Source organism: Antechinus flavipes, chromosome 2, assembly GCF_016432865.1.
Source record: "Antechinus flavipes isolate AdamAnt ecotype Samford, QLD, Australia chromosome 2, AdamAnt_v2, whole genome shotgun sequence".
Classification (NCBI taxonomy): Eukaryota; Metazoa; Chordata; class Mammalia; order Dasyuromorphia; family Dasyuridae; genus Antechinus; species Antechinus flavipes.
Genome location: NC_067399.1, coordinates 586040098 through 586056462, shown reverse-complemented (window position 1 = coordinate 586056462; position 16365 = coordinate 586040098). Strand labels below are relative to the sequence as shown.

The window sequence follows — 16365 nt, the reverse complement described above, 5'->3', positions numbered from 1 at the left end:
GAGAAAGGCACTGAGAGAAGGATACTATAGGATTAGAATCTTGAGTGGGATGCCCTGAAGAATCTTTGGCCAGGAAAATATAACATGAGGCAAGACTTAAGAAAGTAATCACTATGAAGAGAAAGCATGACCTTCTGAGGAGAAAATACCTCTATCTCATAATGTACTACTTCCCTAATGTAGCAACTTATGGGAAAGCCTCATTTATTATGTCTTACTTAACATTCTGGCCTTTGTAATTTTGGTAGAATGCAATAAATGAAAAATATTTTTTTTTCTTTTTAAATTGAATAGGAAACTTTCAGGCAGAAGGAAGCCTATAGCTGGTAGTGGGCACTACTTTAATTCAGTGCCTCATTTCACCTCCTTTGCCTTTTTATTTTTTCTTTTCCTCACATTCATTTTTATTCTGTCATTTATCCTATCCCATATAAATTTAATCATTGTATCTCTGCCGCTCTCTGAATTTTTCCTGGCTGTAACTCCAACAGAGCAGAATAAAAGTAATAATGGAGCTACAGTGGTGATTCCAAAAACCCAAGCTGATAAGATTAGAAAGTAATCATCCTGATGGAAGAAAAGGAATGGGACTTTCAAACATAAACTTTTATTTTTAACAACTTAGTAGCAAAGCACTCTTTATATAAATCCCTATGAGATTTATTGTACTTTTTTGGAAAACTGCTGATATTTTAATCAAGAGACATGATTAAGACTTTTTGGAAGAGATTGGTAAAGGTTGCTTAAAATTTCATTGAAATTGTTACTAAGAGTGTCACCTCTTTATTAAGATAGCTTCTATATTGAATAATACTAGCTGTAATACTATCCCAGTACTATGTTGATTGAATTTTAAAAACTTGTTTTAATTAAATTTGAGCCTTTTAACAAGCAATTTTATGCCCATCCGAATAATCAAAAGTTCAACATTGTCTCTCAAAGTCAACTTATCAATTAAATAGCATTGAGATGGATATTGTTATTAAGTTGGAACTTAATACAGGATTTGACCACTACTACAAATACAGATTTTCAGTGAACTCTTTAAATCCTTTTGTGTGTGTGATGTCTTTGTTCTTCTTTCTACAGCCATATTGTTCCCTGCATCTTCATTTAAAGGTCTCAGACAACCCGTATACTTCTGGAAATATTGCCAGCCGTGACACAGCTCCAAGCATCATAGTGGCTTCTGGTAAGAGAATTTCTCTTGATTTTCTTCCTGTTGTGAAGAATACTTTTCAAGAAAGAATGTATCTCTCTTTGATTTTTGATTAGCAAACTGGAGAGGAGAAAAGTCAGATTGTTTAATTTTCTTTTAATTAATAATTGTCATTATCATTATTATTATTAGTAGTAGTAGGAGGAGGAGGAGGAGGAGGAGGAGGAGGAGGAGGAGGAGTGCCCATGGTCACACAGCTACTGAGTGCTAAGTGAGATTGCTTCATTTCAACTGAATACATAATACTGAATATCTCTACTTACCTATATATTTTCACTCTGAAATAATGTTAGAGATTCTAATGTTTTAATACACAAGGCTCAGGCAACTCTTTTATAAAATATCCCCTCTTCTAAGGGTGTATTCTGTTTTCAGGTAACATTGGATCTGAACTGTCTGAGAATGATATCAGTATGTTTGTGTCTTCAGATGCTGGGAATACATGGAGACAGGTAAATGACTCATGGCAGATCTCTATGGTGTAAAGAGCTATACAGCTTCCACTGAGTCCCACTTGTAGGAAATTATTCTGCAACACCTATACATGTGTGTTTAAATGTTTCCTTTTTTACACAACTTTGCAAAAGAGAATTTATGGTCTCAAAATAACACATTAGGATTTTTAAAATGCTATAGATTCATAAATGGAAGCATGAATCACACCAATTTTGACTACATTTACCCTCAGCCTCTTAGTATGTGATTTTTTTTCCATAAATAACTTTCAGCAACAAGGAATAATGGTATAGACTATTATGAGTCAGAACTTGAAACAAGGTGCTAACTCACTGGAATTGATAGAAACAATGCTTATGTACTTAGGTTCACACCTTTAAGAGTTCACACATTAGTTCACACATTAGCTTTGGAGATTCAGAAGTCAGGATTCATTTGGGAGAGTCACAGGTCGGGAGATTTACAAGTCAGGAACCCACAATCCCACTCTCTTGGAGGAAGAGTCAACCTTTGAGTTCTCACCTTTAAGAGATCATATATAAGAAGCTCTTGAAGCCTCAGCCAGGAGTCAGTTGAGGAGATTGAGAAGCTGGGATTCAGAGAGAGTGAGAGGCTGAAGCTGGCAGAGGCAAAAGACTAGCGGCAAGAGCTCTTAGAACCAAGGAGAGAGATAGGGTCTAAGAAAGCTAACCAGGCTATTTTGGAAGAGACAATAAAGGACTGGATTTTAACTCCTGGCTGCAGGAGATTATTACTTTGAACTGAAACGAAGGCTGCCTCCAGAAGTTCCGCAAGAAACCCTATCCCAGAGAATAATTATAATTTAGAAAAGAACAACATTACTATAATGCTTATTGTTGCAAAGCTGACATTGGTGTATCATTTGAATTTGGGAAATATGAGCTACGTTAAGGATAAAACTGATTCAGGTGTCTGAAAAGAGTCTGGCACCAACATATTGAACCCCTAGGAGTAGAAGGCCAATAGGTTACATAAAGGTGATTAAAATGATTCAGGTGGAAAAAATAGAATGGGTTAAAGATTCCATACCCATCAGTCTTGAGATCAAGTCCATAGGTAGCTCCTATACTACTAGCCTGAGTAAGATCAGGAAAACTCAGTTAAAAAATTTGGAATGTTTTCCACTAAAAATTAAAACAAATTCATATAAATCTGTTACCTGGTATCCAGAGATCTTATTTGAAGCTCCTTGATACTGTTTTATTTTTAGTTTTGTATTCACAGTTACTTAGAACAGTTCCTGGCACAACGTAGGCACAATAAATGTTTTTGATTCATTGATAATAATATTTGTGTCTGATGTAGTAATGCTGATCTATAGACAATAGACATGCAGCAAGTCATTATCTAGCTTTTATCTGAAGCCTTCTAGGTTGGTAAACTTTTGGAATAATAATTTTTGAGAATCTAGACTTCCCTTCAATTGAAAACAAGGCATCAGAGTTGAATTTTCATAAAATCTTAGAAAGCCAATAATAAATATAATAATCCCAGTCAGTTTTATTTAGTATTCATTTGTTAACTTAGTTTGGATTTTATTAAGACTAAAATCTGTAAGTGACAATGAAACCAAATTAAATCAGAATGAAATTTTCTCATAAAGCAAAGTCGAAAATCTAATGACTTTGTTGTTCATGGAGCCTGAAGCCTGAAGGGTCTGATTATAAGCCTTGCTCTGAGTTACTTCCATAAATTCCTTCTGCCTTGAAGACAGAACATTGTAAGAATTGCAGCATAAAGAAATAGCCATTATACAGGTGGTGTTCTGAGATGTTTAAATCTCATGTGCACAAGACAGAGTAATAACCATCAGAGTGCATATGTCAGGAAAAGTAGAAATGGAATCTCTTTAAACCAGTGTGTTTAGCTCAAATGCCTCCTGTCTGTCTGCTGAATGTAAATTAGGTATCCATTGCTTATAAAACAGGCACTTAATGAGGTTTAGCAATCATAACAAGATATGTGTCTAATGCGTGGTTGTTACACTTCAATAAATATGTTTTAATAACCCACTGACGTTTAATTATCATACAATAACTAGCATCATAAATTGAAATCTAACATGCAGGTGAGTGCACTCAACAGTGAGAATACTTTGCATTGTATTTCCTGCTGAGGGTGACCTGCTTTAGACTTTCTCTGCTAGCTTTTGCATCCAGACCATTTATAGGTACAAAATTGTGCTACCTGGGGCTAAGAGAAAAGGAAGGTATTTCAAAAATAAGAAAGTGGTTGAATTTAAAGACTAATAACATAGATGTGTATAGGAACATAAGAGTGAGATTAATGAAAGAGTCTCTGTGAGTTAACTAAGCTGTGTGGCTTTGAACAAGTTAGGAAGTTAAATATGTGATAGTTAAACTAACCCCTTTATTCTATGGATGAGGAACTGAGGTCCAGAGATGTGAAGTTATCTTCCCCTAATTTGAAACCTTTTACCTTATCTTACTCAGAACCAAGCTATCACTCCCTTTCTCAGCCAGTTTTCATTCAAACCTGTACTTGTACTCTTAGCCAGTCCCTTTAGACTTTTCAACTTTAATTTTCTGATAGTTGTCTTTCCCTATTGCAATATAAGTTCCTTGAGAGCAAGTACCCTCATATTTAGATCCCTTATTAGTACCATTCTTGGCCCATAGTAAGCACTTAATAAAGTTTGTTTGTTTTTTAATTCATTTTCCAAGGTCATATAGGTAGTAAGTGGCAGAGACAAAATTTGAATTTTGTTGTCTGACTTTTAATCTAAATCTCTTCCCCATAAACTATACCTTTATCTGATTAGTATCCTGGAAAATGGTGAACTTAAATAACACATAATCCCTATAATCCTTTGCAACTTAAAAAAATGTACATTCTGTGTCTTTATACATTTCCTAAAATTTGAAGGTGTAGGGGAGAATTATCTCTATAAAATCATGTTGACTCATTGATTGGAGTCTTCTCTGCATTTAATCTTTGATAACTGGATAAACTGGATATATCAGTTTGTTTTGTTCTCTCTCTCTCTTTCTCTCTCTCCCTTGCTTTGTCTCTCTCTCTCTTTCTCTTTCTTTCTTTCTTTCTTTTTTTTTTTTTTTTTTTTTTTTTTTTTTTAGATCTTTGAAGAAGAGCATAGTGTTCTGTACCTGGATCAAGGTGGGGTTTTGGTTGCTATGAAACACACATCTCTGCCGATCCGACATCTCTGGTAATGGTGCTGCCTGCTGTGATACAATGCTGATCATTTTGAGTTGCAAAATCCCATCTCAGAGTCTTGCTATCAGCAGACAGATTGTGCCAGTGTTTGTAGTAAAATGCCAGAATCCATCAGAACATAATTTACACCCTCATTCTGTTAAAGTGAGACTGTTGAATGCAGTTTCACAAAAAAAAAAAAAAAAAGAAAGAAAGAAAAGAAAAGAAAAGAAAAAGAAAGAAAAAAAAAGGCTGTCCTTGGGGTAAAAAAAATGAATTATGGTTTTCAGATATGACAATTCATTTCCCACTCCCACATAATTATGGGTGAAAGGATATACCAATGAAGATCCCAGATATGTTTTTTTGAGCTGTTTTAACTCCTTGTAGTTAACATACAGTTTTCTGAAATGAAACTAGCTAGAATTGCAACAATTCTCAGTGACTTGTCTATATGTCTTATCACTGTTCTATACAAGTTTATTACCTAATCCTAGGTTCTTAATGTCTCTATTCCTCTTGTCTGAGCAGTTTTGCTTTACCCCCTGGGTTATGATTTATATTTTAGGCCAAATGCGATGTCATTGAGTCTGCACATGTGTAAGGGACAGGTTTAGAGCCCCAGGATTTCTTATGTTTTTTTACCTGCTTTCACAAAAGAGAATCTCAGCTGTTCTGCCTCTGTTCAAGTCATAATCCTGTTAGCAATACCACTATGAGTTGCTGTGGTGATGAATTATTTAAAGGTCACAAATGGAGTCTTGTGTTTTCAGTTGGGGAACAGAATGCAGCAATAGCAGCCCCCTTGCTGAGAAAAGACTTGGTTCTCAGGCACATGCAGCAGGAGGGGGAAAAAAGGCTGCAGGAAATGTGGCCTGGTGGTTGGTGAACTACAGGCTATGGGTAAAAGGATGTTAACAAGCCATTATTTTCTCTCCATACTCTCAGGGTATCCTTGAGATTGTAACCTTTTTAATATAGTCATACCCACAAGTACAAAACCCAACCAAGACAAGATAAGAACTTCAATTACGTTAAAATGAAGATGGTCATCATGAGCATTCATTCAAAAATATGTACTAAGCACCTGTTATGTGCAAGACATGGTTTTATGTATTGATGGAAGTGATTAAGACTAGAACCTCACTCTCAAAGAGTTTACAAATTAGCAGAGGTATCAAGGCATAGAAACACACATAAAACATAATATGATAATAAAATGAGAGACACAATATGGTGGGACAATTCAAAAGAAGAAGAAGAGTGTTTGTCTGGCTTAAAGATTTCCACTTGGAAATCAGAACTTTATCATATGCAGTTAATAAAGTTAGCTATGATATTTAAGAGATTTGCTTTTGATTGAAAGATATCCCTGTAAGTAATAATATTTCTGCTTCCTTAGATGAAATTTCTCTAAATTTTCCTAAGTATTTGGTATGCCTTTATTTGAGTTGTAGTGGAATTGTAGAGAACATTTCACTGAGGTCTAAAATTTTATGAATATGACTGCCAGAGTATTTCTTTTTTAAAATGTCTTATTCCTTGTCAGCCACTATTTTTTTTCCTACTAGAAACTGTCTAATGTACTGGGTTTTCTTAGATAAGCTGTCTTTTATGCCTATCTCTTTAGATGAAATTAAGCATAATTTGATTTTTCTGAGTATCTGTTTGCTATGTCCCTTTGACTTAAAAAAAATACCTTATTCATCCCCTTTGTGTGTGTGTGTGTGGGGGGGGGTTGGTGGCCCTTAATTAATTAACTTAATTATGCCTATCTATATATTTTTTGCCATTAGGCTAAGTTTTGATGAAGGGAGATCATGGAGTAAATACAGTTTCACTTCCATCCCTCTTTTTGTGGATGGAGTTCTGGGTGAGCCTGGGGAAGAGACCTTGATTATGACGTAAGTATGATTCTGTAAAGAGTTACTGTATTTTTCATCCTCACCCAAGATAGTTACTTAGTTTTTGCCAGATGTTTAGAAATTTGGTTTTACGTGCAAAGTCAATGGAAGTGATTCTATGTTACATAGTGAGGAGAGCCAATGTGTCCAGATAGAAGTTAACCATTTCCATTACCATTTGTTTCTGGTAATTAAAAAAAAGAATAACATTAAGAATGTCAGAGGGCCAACCTTTGAGCCAAGAAGCCCTAGACACAAACATTGCCTCTTGATACATATGAGCATTGTAATCACAGACAAATAATTTAATCTCAATGATATAGGCAACTAAAAATTTGATTTACACACGAGATGCCAACTTTTATTGATACAAGTTTCTGTTTAAGAGACAAGTTTCTGTTAAGAGTTTCTGTTTAGGTGGTACGAAGAATAAAATATTATGCTTGGAGTCAGATCGGCTTGAGTTCAAAACAGATAGTTATTGGGCAAAGTCACTTAACCTCTATCTCAGTGTACTCAAGTGTAGAATAGGGATAATAATGCCATCTAATTCAAAGTATTATTGTGAGGAAAAATGAAACAATATTTTAAAGTATTTTGTAAACTTTAAAGAGCTATATAAATGCCAGCTATTATTATAAAGTAGAAGTTTTTATGCTGAGGAAATCTCAGATTCAGCTCCCTCTTGGCTCATACCCCAAAATAAAGAAGCATGTTATCTAAAATCTTTTCTACCATTACCTAGATATTTATGTTTTTTTTAATTCAAACCATTTTAGTATCCTGCAGCTTTCAATAATTACAAATGTGTAGCCACAGTAACACATGTAAATACACTCCATTTTGAGTATGAGAAAATAAGTTCCTTTGTAAAATGGAATCTTTTTCCTTTTGATCCTGGTAATCAACCACACATATATCTAATAACAACAACAGTATGTTTGAAACATTCTTGTGGTCTTTCTTAACCCATTAAATCACAATTAATAATTTGAGAGATATATCATTAATGACCTAGGTGAATCTGTATTTAAAAGCATATATTCAACTTTTCAAAAGATAAAAATGAAAATTGTAGAATTGTAGAAATAATAGAAAATATGAAAGGGAAATGTAATGAAATAATAATAAAATACATTGATCTCTGCAAGGCAAAAGTTTTAACAATGAAGCTAGATTTGTTGAATCTGTCTTAGACATTTTCATTATGATTTTTTTTTTTACCAAAAACATAATTTTTCAACACACAAATAACTTTGTTTTGTGTGGACAAGTATAGATAGAATTTTTCTTTGTTTTAAACTTTGGCTTTTTTCTTTTTCTTTTTCTTTCTTTCTTTCTTTCTTTCTTTTTTTTTTTTTTGGCAAAAGCACACAAACTGAGACAGAAAATCATTCACCTTTTGGTAACACATGATCAGCAATTCCTAGCCTAAATTGTGGATTTTTCTCTGATGACCTTAAAGTATGGCTATGGGGGCAAGAACCTAGTGTTTGTTAGTGGCAAACATAATAGAGAATTGAGTTTCAGCTGCCTGAGAGTGCTCAGTATGGAGATTATAGTAGAATAGTAACCAGGATTCTAGACTTGATAATCACCATTGACCCAATGGGAAACAAAACATATTGATATTCTAACATGCCTGTGTTCCCCATTACGGTGCTTTGTAGAGTGTTTGGACACTTCAGTCATCGTTCTGAATGGCAGCTAGTCAAAGTAGATTACAAGTCTATATTTGATAGAAGATGTGCTGAGGAAGACTACAGACCATGGCAACTTCATAGCCAGGTAAGTGCAAAGAGGGCTGTGATTAGAGCTTTACCTAAAGTTGGGGAAAGATGCATCAGTCCCCAGAGTCATCAGAGTCATATATTCTTTTTGACAGCTAGTGGTGAAGTGCAGTTGGGGTTATCAAAACCATATTTCCTGTCTGATGCTTCCATATATATGTTTTTGTGTTCCACAGGAGTGAACAAACTAAGCCTTTATAGCTTGTTGTGAAGTCATTTATGTTTTTATTATGCTGAGATATAATGAGATAAAATTCAAATGTGCTTGGCTTAGACTTACAACTAAAAAATGAAATACCAACTCAGCACCAAGATCTGAGTATAATTTGTCTTGGCATGTCATTTGGCTATGGGAGGGGGTTTGAAGAGGGGAGCTTCAGCTTTATCCAACAGTGCAAAAAAACAGGAAGAAAACAATGATATTAAACTGGATAAATGGAACCAAAGAAGCACTTTTTTATTATCATGTAAAATCTTTCTATTCCTTCCAAGATAATTTAAGTGAAAGAAGTACAGACTTATTAATAAGACCCTTGTCCTGGCTTTGATTTTTCATCTCATAATACATGATCCCTCCCTTCTCTAATCTCTATAGGTAGATATAATTCTATGGATTTTACAAAAAGACTAAAAAGAATCCTAGTATAATATTATTGTATTTTGGAATCAGTATATAATATGTCTAAAGTACAATCTAAGTGATTTATTTATATATAACTATTATAGATTCTGATAAAGCAAGTTAGTCCAAAGAAAGCAAGTAGAAATGGATTAAGTCATACTTTTCAATGAATTTCCAGTCATTAAGAAGCTAGATTTGATAATATAGCTGTATTGAGTTTCAAAGATGATTGGGTCACAGTTGTGTTTAGAGACTAAAAGATGACATCATGGTATATTTCAATATGGTTAGTGTATCTTCCTTTGGCATATATTGTCATTGAGTTGTTTTAGTTTTTAAGATTCTTTTTGAGAATTTCACATACCGTTTTCTCATTATAAAGGAAGATATGAAATTATTAAGTGAGGACATGTAGTCAGAGATATAATAATGGAACATGATGGGGCTTATATTTCTCTGAAGCATATCTGCATAATCCCAGTTCAGCTTTGATATCATGATATATTTTACATATATATGTATATATTTTTTTGTTTTTACTACTTTTTAGGTATATTTTGGGATATTTTTGTTGTTCTATTATGTCAGTTTGTTGAAAGTTCTCTTTAGAGATTGCATTCCTTTCGCACATATAGCCAAGTTCCTCAGCATAAATAGTGAATCCCCTGAAGTGGCTGCATATATTTGAATTTCACTTTTCAAAGTTCTAATTATGTAAAATATGGTAATTGACTCTCAGCCCACTGGAAATATACAATGAGAATTCAAAATAATACAAACACTTCAGAGTTATTATTATTATTTGTAGTAATTAGGACTTAGCTATATTAATTGAAATTATTAACTAAAAATCAATACCACAAACTCTAACTTAATCCTGTATTGAAGTTTTTAAATGTCCATTTGAACTAGTCAGAACTTAATTGTACTGTGATCAAAAGTAGGTAACATGATTATTTTAGGATCTTTGTTTTCCTTCCTAGGGAGAAGCATGCATTATGGGAGCTAAGAGGATATATAAAAAGCGTAAATCAGAGAAGAAATGCATGCAGGGAAAATATGCGGGAGCAATGGCTTCTGAACCATGTGTCTGTACAGAGGCTGATTTTGACTGGTGAGCTTTCCCTATCCTTTTCAATTTCTTTGCATGTTCATTTTGTGTGAGTGAAGAAAAGATACAAGATGATATTGTCATTTTGCCATATTTGTCTATCTGTTAGATGCACTAACATTTTACAGTGCTTGAAGGTCTATGAAATGAAGTTCATTCCCCAATATGTAACCTATTGGGAAAAAGATGTAATGTAGAGTAAGGCAAGGTCCTGAATGCAAATATCAATTTCACCTATATAACCTCTTCAAGAAAGTAGAGAGAACAGAGTTTTAGTGTTTTTATCCCTTTCTCCTTAAAATAGAATTTTGTCTTTTTTTTTTCAATCACTTTTAGTCACACACACACACATGCACATACACACATACACACACATCTGAAAATGCATGCATAGGAACGTACAATTTAAGTGAAACATCAGTTTAAATTACTTTTTAAAATTAGTCTACTTATATTTGTATTTGCTGTTCCGTAAGAAGGATTCAAGGGAATAAAACATTTAATTCATTTATTAGCTCTTCACCAAAAACCAAACCAAAGAGAAACTTCTGATACTTTGTTAAGAACATTTTTACCTTGCAAGATGAAGCTGGTGATCATTCACCTCCAATTACCTCCTATTCCCTTCAGCTTTTGAGGGGATTTTTTTCCTTTTATTGACTAAAGATAGTCAAAATTTTCAGCAAGCTCTATAAAATAATGATAATTATTGTAGTCATCTCCATCTCTCTCACTTTTTGCTGCTCTTTTTTTCTCTGCCTTCCTTCTTTCTATCTTTCTACTCTTGCCTTTTCTCCCTCACTCTACTAGACTCTATTCATAATGACAATCTGTGCACCAACTCCTAAATTCACCTGCAGCCAACCTTTCTTTTGTATTCTAGCTTAGTGAGATAAGAGTGAATTGTAGGTAGAGAAAATATATATTAATTTTCTTGATAGATAGGATTATCCTAATTGAATAATTGGGAAAAAATGTTTTAGAAATTTGGACAGAATGATTTCCTTGGGTACCTTTTCATCTTCTGAGGTTTTGTGGTTCTGTGTTCTATTGTCATGAAATAAAAAGTCATCTCTCCCCTGGTAACTGGCATGAACTTGCCTTTTACTTGCTAGCATTTGTAAAATAAATCCTTGAAAGGAACATGGGCATTTCTATAGACAGTCAGACTAGCTGAAGGGTTCTTGGAATCATTGAGTTTGTTTTCAAGTCTTTTTGCCCATGCTGTTTGGAATCTTGTACTTGCTCCAGCTGGTCTGTGCAGAATTCCAAATGTCAGGTGTCTGGCATTTGCTTCTTCAGCTGAACATCTACCTCCTTCTCCCCCAAACCACATGTATCATTGCTCATAGTACTCCAGGTTGAACAGATTTTCTGCCACATCAATGAGCCAAATTATGCTAATGTATAGTGATTGTATCTCTGCTTTGAAGGCCAATTTGCAGGCAGCAATCTGTGTTCTAGTCTCACCTTCCCAAAACCAAGAAGCATGTATGATTTTAGGTCATCCTTTCCCAGATTCTCAGTCAGCAGGGATACTGGAACTTCCTTGCAGAGGAATCTAGGAGAGAAAAGTACATTCATACCCATCAATGGAATGTTTATATTAATGATTAACATAGGACATTTCTTCAGGTGAGGGCTCCAAACCTTCATGAAGCCATTTCAGTTTCCTACAGTGACTTTGAAGCATATGGCATGAATACAGATGGCACCGACTTAGCTTAAGTATATAGATCCAGAAGTCTTGGGAGAGCAATCAGATATTGATAGTAATGTTTCTTTCGCCAGCCCCACACTGAGATTATTGGAGTGAACTACACTTTCCACAGAAGACGCTCAGATGCCTGCTAGGTGATTCTATTTCTTTTGTGTACTGCCTTGCAAACAAAAGCAATTTGCTTAACCTCTCTGAATCTCACTGAACCTCAAGAAAAAAAAAGAAAAATCACACACACACACACACACACACACACACACATACACATACACACACACACATATATACACATACACACACATACATATATATATATATATATATATATATATATATATATATATATATTTGTTCTGTGTGTAATAGGACAAACTTGATTATCACAAAAATAAGGAACTTGGCCTCTTAGTTTTAGTCTTTTGTCCAGAACAGGATTCTATCTCTTTTGGGAGCACCAAAGAATATCTAATGAGAATTCATCGTTTTTCTTGATAACATCATCTTTAAGAAGTTAAAATTGAATTTCAAATCTTCTTTGTGACATTAAATGTGATCTCTGTCACATGAGCAATTATCACTAGCAAGTGTTTTTAGGAAACAGGGTGGTTTTAGAAAATTGTGTCAGGGAAGGCTCAAGAGCTGAACCTGTGCTACAAATGATTAGTCAGAAATTATCCATCCTTACTCTGTTATGATATCTCTAGCATTTTCTCAAGGTAGGAATGGACACTTGTGTGTTAATTGGGATAAACATGGTAAATCTCTTTCTATCTGCTTTCCCAGGATGAGGCAAAACACAACAAAATAATACACACACACACACACACACACACACACACACACACACACACACACACTTACATATGGAAGAGAAGACACCTGCTGAATAAGATTCACTGAAGCTTACTTATCCAACTGAAACAGTGTCTCCCCACCTTCTTCTCTCCTTCCTTATGTTTGCATATTCTTGAAACAAAATTATGATGGCTTGTTATTTTTAATATTATTTTATTTTTCCTTTTATTATTCATCCTTGCAAAGCCTTGTATTCCAAAATTTCATTTATTCCCTCTTTCCTCCTCCCCAAGAAAGCAAGCAATCCTATATAGGTTAAACATGTGCAGTTCTTTTAAATACATTTCTGTCTTTGTAATACTGTACAAGAAAAATTAGATCAAAAGAGAAAAAAAATGAGAATGGAAAAATATATATACAACAACAAAAAGGGTGAGAATACTATGTTTTGATCCACATTCAGTCTCCATAGTTCTCTCTCTAAATGTGGATGGCACTTTCAATCACAAGTTTATTGGAATTGGATGACTGGTTATAAGGGAAACATTAGCCATATGCAATTTTTCCTTGATACACTGAACAATTACTTCCAATGCAGAAAAAATACTGTTGTCTGTCTCTCACTTCTCAAATATCTTTTCCCTATAGCTGCTACATTAATATTTCTAGAGTATATGTCTCTCCCCAAAGACTTGTAGTGACTCCTGTGGAGCTCTTTCCAAAATTGCCAATGATCTCTTAATTTCCAAATCCATTGACCTTTTCTCAATTTTCATTTATATATCTCTTACAGCTTTTGACATTGTTGATTGGGATCTTCTCCTTGATACTCTTCGCTCTGCAGATTTTTAGAACATCGCACTTTCCTGGCTCTCTTCTCATCTATTAAATCATTCTTTTTTTCAGTTTTCTTTGCTGTATCTTCATGCAGATCACATCTTCTAGCCATATGTATGCGACAGCATTCTGTCTTGGGCTTTCTTCTCTTTTGCTTTCTTCTTATTCTGCTTCACTTAGTAATCTCATCAGATCCACAAAGTTCAGTTACCATCTCTATGATGATGATTGTGAAGGTTATCTATTTTGCCCTAACTTTTCTTCTGGCCTCTAATCATACATTTTCAACTGCCTTTTAGATATTTCAAATTAGATGTCTAGTAATCAGCTTAACCTCAAGATTTTCAAAACACTATCCCCTAAAACGCTAAACCCAGCCACCCACTCATTCCCCTATTATAGTCAAAGGCAATTTCATCCAAAGGCTCATACCCTAGGTGTCATCCTCAATTCCTTATTCTTTCCCAACCCCATATTCAATCTGTGGCCAAGGCCTATTGATTTCACATTTATAATATTTTTCAAAAGTGTTCCCTTCCTCTGATACTGCCATCACTCTAAATCAGGCTTTTACCATCTCATACCTGTACTATTGCAATAAAGTAATGTAGTTTGGCAGTTCCTTATTTGTACATATTTATTTGCTTGTTGTCTCCCTTATTAGACTGAAAATCCTTGAAGATAGGGACTATCTTTTAATTTTTTGTGTGTGTCCCCAATGTCTAGCACCTTGTTGGTGCTTAATAAATGTTTATTGGCTGATTGACTTAAGCTTCTGGGGAAAAATGAAACTTTCACTATTTGGCATCAAAAATCCTTCACAATTTGGCTACATCCTGCTTTTCTAAACTCATTCCACATGATTGTCCTTCATGCTCTATAATATAGATAAATTGGCATATTTGTTCTTACCTGTATAGATCCATTTGCATAAGCTGGCCCTCTCTCCAGTGTTTAGAATGTACTACTTCCTCCTACCCTCATTCTGTTTCTTAGAATCCATAGTGTCTTTTAGATCTTTAAATCCAACTCCCTCAAGAGCTGTTGGATCCTCAGATTGCTAGTGCCCCCATGGAATTACTATACATATGTATGTGTATATGTATATATGGATGTGTGTGTGTGTGTATGCATGCATAAAGAGAGAGAGAGAATTGATTTATCTATATAAATAACCTCCTCCAATAAACTGCCAGTTTCTTGAGGTCTAGAAATGTTTGAATTTTTATGTTGGTATCCCCAACATAAAGCCCTGTATCTGGTAAAAAGAAATTGCTTAAGAAATGATGAAAAACTAATGCAGACAAGATTAGAAGGGAAACAATAAAATGGGAAAACATTTTTATAGTCAAAGGTTCTGACAAAGGCCTCATTTCCAAAATATGTAGAGAATTGACTCTAATACATAAGAAATTAAGCCATTCTCCAATTGATAAATAGTCAAAGGATATGAACAGACACTTTTTAGATGAAGAAATTGAAACTATTTGTAGTCATATGAAAAGGTACTCTAAATCACTATTGATCAGAGAAATGCAAATTAAGACAACTCTGAGATACCATTACACACCTGTCAGATTGGCTAAGATAACAGGAAAAGATAATGACAAATGTTGGAGGGGATGTGGGAAAACTGGGACACTGATACATTGTTGGTGGAATTGTGAACACATCCAGCCATTCTGGAGAGCGATTTGGAACTATGCTCAAAATGTTATCAAATTGTGCATACCTTTTGATCCAGCAATGTTACTACTGAGCTTATATCCCAAAGAAATCTTAAAGAAGGAAAAGGGACTTGTATGTTCAAAAATGTTTGTGGCAGGTCTCTTTGTAGTGGCTAGAAACTGGAAACTGAGTGGATGCCCATCAATTGGAGAATGGCTGAATAAATTGTAGTATATGAATGTTATGGAATATTATTGTTCTGTAAGAAATGACCAACAGGATGATTTCAGAAAGGCCTGGAGAGACTTATATGAACTGATGCTGAGTGAAAAGAGCAGGACCAGGAAATCATTATATACTTCAACAACAATACTATATGATGATCAATTCTGATGGACGTGGCCCTCTTCAACAATGAGATGAACCAAATCAGTTCCAATAGTGCAGTAATGAATAGAACCAGCTATACCCAACGAAAGAACTCTGGGAAATTAGTGTGATCACTATATAGCATTTCCAATCCCTCTGTTTTTGTCCACTTGCATTTTTGATTTCCTTCACAGGTTAATTGTACATTACTTCAAAGTCTGATTCTTCTTGTGCAACAAAATAGCTGTATGGATATGTATACATATATTATATTTAACATATTTAACATGTATTGGTCTACTTGCCATCTGGGGGAGGGGGTGGAGGGGAAGGAGAGGAAAAATCAGAACATTGCTGAAAAGTTGAAGATTATCCTGACACGAAGATGTCCAAGATTAAAAGTCATGAAGACTAATAGCCTATTGAATCAATTGAATGAATTGGGACTAGTAAACCTAGAGAAGTAATCATTATGATCTTCAGTTATTTGAAGATTTGTTTTTGTGTGTGTGTGTGCAAGTAAAATTGGACTTCCATGGACCCAGAGGGCTGAACGCTATAGCCACAAGGAATAGAAGTTGCACAGTGATAGTTTTAATTTCAGTATAAGGGAAAATTTCCTAATTAGAACTATTCAAAAAGGAAATGGCCTGCCCCCAAAGGTACTATTTTTACCTCT

The 16365-nt window shown here is 34.5% G+C and overlaps 1 protein-coding gene across 3 annotated transcripts in view; it reads left to right on the top strand.

Annotated features, from left to right (window-relative positions):
* Positions 1-16365, top strand: part of SORCS1 (sortilin related VPS10 domain containing receptor 1) — a 714896-nt gene that overhangs the window by 599174 nt on the left and 99357 nt on the right. For all 3 annotated transcript variants that reach the window (XM_051981370.1, XM_051981369.1, XM_051981371.1), the window contains exons 11-16: positions 1090-1192; positions 1595-1671; positions 4792-4883; positions 6667-6774; positions 8445-8562; positions 10170-10300. In XM_051981370.1, coding sequence (XP_051837330.1) covers positions 1090-1192; positions 1595-1671; positions 4792-4883; positions 6667-6774; positions 8445-8562; positions 10170-10300 — 629 coding nt within the window. The remainder of the gene's footprint in view (positions 1-1089; positions 1193-1594; positions 1672-4791; positions 4884-6666; positions 6775-8444; positions 8563-10169; positions 10301-16365) is intronic.